The 4,405-nt window shown below is 35.6% G+C and overlaps 1 protein-coding gene and 1 pseudogene across 1 annotated transcript; both read right to left on the minus strand.

The window, feature by feature from the left end:
* Nucleotides 1-235: 235 nt before the first annotated feature.
* LOC100810425 (cell wall / vacuolar inhibitor of fructosidase 2) lies at nt 236-1,127 on the minus strand. The gene has a single exon (XM_003526810.5). It carries the CDS (start codon nt 902-904, stop codon nt 365-367), a length of 540 nt encoding a protein of 179 aa, XP_003526858.1. The 5' UTR covers nt 905-1,127; the 3' UTR covers nt 236-364.
* A 747-nt stretch (nt 1,128-1,874) lies between these two features.
* LOC100804216 (alcohol dehydrogenase 1-like) lies at nt 1,875-3,977 on the minus strand (annotated as a pseudogene).
* Nucleotides 3,978-4,405: the final 428 nt, after the last annotated feature.

Consider the following 4,405-nt stretch of genomic DNA (forward strand, 5'->3'; position numbering starts at 1 on the left):
GTCGTAGGATTACTTTTTCAATAAAGTTGAAAATCAAGACAGGTAGTACGAGAAGACTTACAACAAATCCTCGCATACTTTATTCAATGAATTGAGTACTGTATTGCACTGATTGATTTTGATATTGGATGTTAAAATTTGTCAAAATGAGTATATAAGTGTGAATATTTTTAATAATTACAAATTTTGGTCCATAAATAAATACCTTAAGCTCGTTATTTAAATTCAAAAAGACTAAAACATTTATGTCCAATATATTATACCAAGAACATAATTAACAAGATACAAGGTAGCCAAACATAACACCAGAGATATAACATGGTTTGCATAACAAACTGGAAGCTATATACTCAAATGCATGCACCTACCAATCAAGATTATCTATAATCCCCATTGCCACATCGCATATATGCTTCAAACCATCTTCTCTACGAGCAAGATCACGAGGATAAACCAAACCAGGGTACCGTTTGAAAGCGTTGTGGCAAGCATTTGGGTAATCTTTGGCGGCAGTGATGTGCATGTAAGCATAGTCATAAGCCTCATTAGCCAAATCCTGCACCGAATCTTGGAGGGCATCACCAGCATAGGAGTACTTATCAGCACACTCCTTGAGGACCCTTTTCCAGGTTGTGTTGTTGGAGGGGGTAGGCAACTTTGAAGACAAGTAGGAGGATGTGGAAGTGGCATTGGTCATTCCTATTCCAATCATGATCACAGCTAGGCCCTTAGGATCTGCGTTTGGACTGCTTGGATCAGATTTGAGGGAAGAGAAGCATAGATTGTAGTACTTGGTGTTCTTGCAAGTTCTCTTTATCAAACTGGAATCTCCTTCCACAGATGCATGTTGATGAAGGTGTGCTAGAAAGAGGAGAAAAAGGAAGAAGATCTTAGAAGAAACCATTATAGAGTATAGGAGGGTGTTTTGTGTCTTTAGATTTTTTGAGGGGAGAGGGGGTGAAAAGGGAGAAGACAATTCAAAAGTATATAGAAAATGTGGGCAATAGCAAGGTCTAATCAGTTGATTGAGTAGGATGTATGAATGTTATAAATCTCCTGAAACTGTATTCAATTCCTAACTATAAAAAAAGAAAAAGTGGGGCAATAAAGTCAAGAAGCAGAGTTATATGCATGATTCCTTTCTTCTTAAGATCTTATTTAGATCTGCTTTACTTTACTTTAATTCCTAACTATAATTAATTTATTTCTTCTCAAGATCTTGTGTTTTTCATGATTAGATGTATACTTTACTTTATTCTTTAGGTTTGTAAGGGTCAAGGGGACGTGAAATTAATTATCACAATATTTTATGTAAAACTAGTAACTGTATGTAGCATATAACAGGTGTACACGGTTTGATCAAGTGTCACATGATAAACTCTGTTCATGAAAGAATCTCTCCTAATTATAGGACATTGCTTTTGGCTGTGAGTGTGATTTTTTGAGGGGATAGCCTTAAGTTGTCAAAAAGAGTTGGTTTTTTCTTCTTGTATTTACTACTCTTGAGAGATTCAATGCTTTATTTGGAAGGTAGGAAGTGTGCTACTCATAATGTTTTCGTTGTCTGGTACCAAACATTTTATAGCCTAGAGTCACGGGTCATAAACCAACAAGAATTCTCTCAATCTCATATAAGCATGGTCTGAAACAGTGAAATGTTCATGCTTCGGCAATTGGAAAAGGCCGCAACATTTGGACAGTCACAGAGCATTGGCCACTGGAAGAAGCTCTAGCTTCCAATTATTGGGTCATTTTTACAGACGTAAAAAGTAATAAATCTTTTATTATTAGCATAAAAAAGCAGTAATCAACTCATAATAGGTAAAAGTGAAGTAATACATATACTTGTATAAAAATACAGTATACATGAGGAGCTTGTTTTATTTAGTACAAATTCATGAGATTTACAAGAGATACAATAACTCCCCTATGAAATTTAAAACAAAAGTATGAATGTTTTGTTACAGTGATCACAGCTATATAGTGTATTTTATTTTATTTTATATTATTTTTTTCCAACATTCAAAGTAGTTGTTTAAATAAATTCCATTCAGACATGCGGATTATGCAACGCAAGCTCTCCCCTTTAACTATGTATTCAAAAGCTTTGTTGATTTCTTCGAAAGGTACTTCATGGGTGATAAATTTCTCCAGTTCAATTTCCTGTCACATTTGAAATAATAAAGAAAAAAAAGAGTAAGTTTCCTAGTGAGAAGCAGTTGCAAAAGGTTGACATGAAGTATAAGAAGAAAAAGAATTTTCTAACTGATGAGCAATGAGAAAAGGTTGACGATTCTCATTAGTGTCTAAATCCAACAAAAGTGCTATTTAGTCAACAAAAGCTACTTTTCACACGGAAATTGTTATCAATGTACAATTTTTCCAACGTGTTTTGACTAAAGAAACACTCTTATCTGTAATCATTAACAACAATGACAAGGTATGCAAGAAAAAAATTGAAATTAGTGAGATTAATCAGGTGAGAATGTGACATGTAACATGCTGTCATGATTAAGATGTTTACTCTCAGCTAATGTGTGGACGCATATAAAATAAAAGCGAGTCACTAGTTCCAAATTCAAATAGTATTCTTCTCGTTAATGATGTAACCAACTAACCTTGTTCATGTACATCTCCACTACTGATGGAATGCCAGAACGCGGTTTATAGTTGCCAAAGAAAGTACCCTTGAGAGTCTTTTCGTTCAAGAGATTAACCAGATGAGTCTTGATCGCATCATCTTTATTTGGCACAGCAACACCCCATCCCTACAAAGTTATACAGAGGAAGTCAAAATGAGAATTGGCGAGTTTAACAAGCACAGCAACACTCCAAACTTCTTAGCTGTAGACAAGAATAAGCACATTCGGAAAAGAATTACTGCAGAGTTATTTAATATCTTTAATAGCAAGATGATTATGATGCTTCTGAATGTGTTTGGATAAATAGCTTAATTAAGCATTTAGTTTATAAGTTCTTATTAAATGTGAGTCTATCAAGCTTACTATACAACAACAAAGTCTTATTCAACTACGTGAACTCAGCTACATGGATCACACGACACATTTGGTTTAGTTAGAAAAGCCAAATTTCAAAGATGTAATTTACTGGAATAAGCTAAAAAGAGCTTTTAGAAAGATTATAAGCAACTTCCATAAGTTCAAATAAACTCTTCCAAGCTCATATAAGTGTGTATGCATGTGCATGTGCAAGGTTTTTTTTAACTATTTCCCTCACCTTCAGTAGGATCTCTTAGAATTCAAGTCAACCCCAATTATCCTGGAAGCAACAGCAAGTCTAGCTCCCTCTGCGGCCTACAGAAAATGTAAAAGCAAAAACAGTTACTTAATATGCAGTAATAGATGCACCAAATTTTCCTATTATTTGGGAAGAGACAACTCACAGCAAGCCCCGCGGCTCCCAATCCAAATACAACCACTGATGAACCTTTGGTTGGTTTTGCAGCATTCAATGTAGCACCAAGACCTTCAATATTAAAACCAATGAAATTGTTAATTGAAAGAGAATTTCCTCAATTGATCAAAAGAGCAGAATGCAACTATTCTAACCTGTTGAGATTCCACAGCTCAGAACACAAACTTTGTAAAGTGGGGCAGCAGGGTTGATCTTGGCAACACAACTAACATGTACTACAGTGTACTCACTGAAAGTGGAGGTTCCCACAAAGTGGTTATTGATTGTCCATTGATTGAAAACCTTAACTTGCCATCATTCAGCGTCACTCCACGGTCGGTGTTAATCCTTAGAAGGTCACACATGTTACTCTCCTTTGATTTGCAATGATCACACTCCTTGCACTCCCCAGTGAAGACTGGAAGCACATGATCACCGGGCTTCCCAGAAGTAGACATCAGTGTGGCAGAGTGAGGTGAATTATATAGTTGGGTAAACCACCCCCTTATGAATTGGTTTTTAAGGGAACCTTTTAGATGTGCATGTTGCACTTTAACATGTTATCAAAGCTAGGTTCTGCCGGGTGGTATGTAACTTCTAATGTGATAGCACTACTATCTTGCTATAAGAGACTAAAGAAGACTTTTTTTTTACTCGAAGACTAAACAAGACTATTTAATCCTGCATGGCCAACGTTAAATGTTACATAAAGACCAATGCATGCAATTGAAGAAAGTTGATATTTGCATGGCACAGCAGCAGTAGCAACTAGGCAAGCTTGTAAAGAAAACACCGAGGAACACTCATAATTGGAAAAAAAAAAAGTGTAAAAAGAAAATCACAACTTAGATTTTCAGGATATTTTGTAATCTGTTGTGTTTCCCTGTAGACAAATGCATGCGCGCAATTTCAATTTCGTGATTATCTAATACGAATGAACAATTAAAATTGTAGACTTCATCATCTAAAGTACCCTCACTTTCCACAGATA

Source organism: Glycine max, chromosome 6, assembly GCF_000004515.6.
Source record: "Glycine max cultivar Williams 82 chromosome 6, Glycine_max_v4.0, whole genome shotgun sequence".
Lineage (NCBI taxonomy): Eukaryota > Viridiplantae > Streptophyta > Magnoliopsida > Fabales > Fabaceae > Glycine > Glycine max.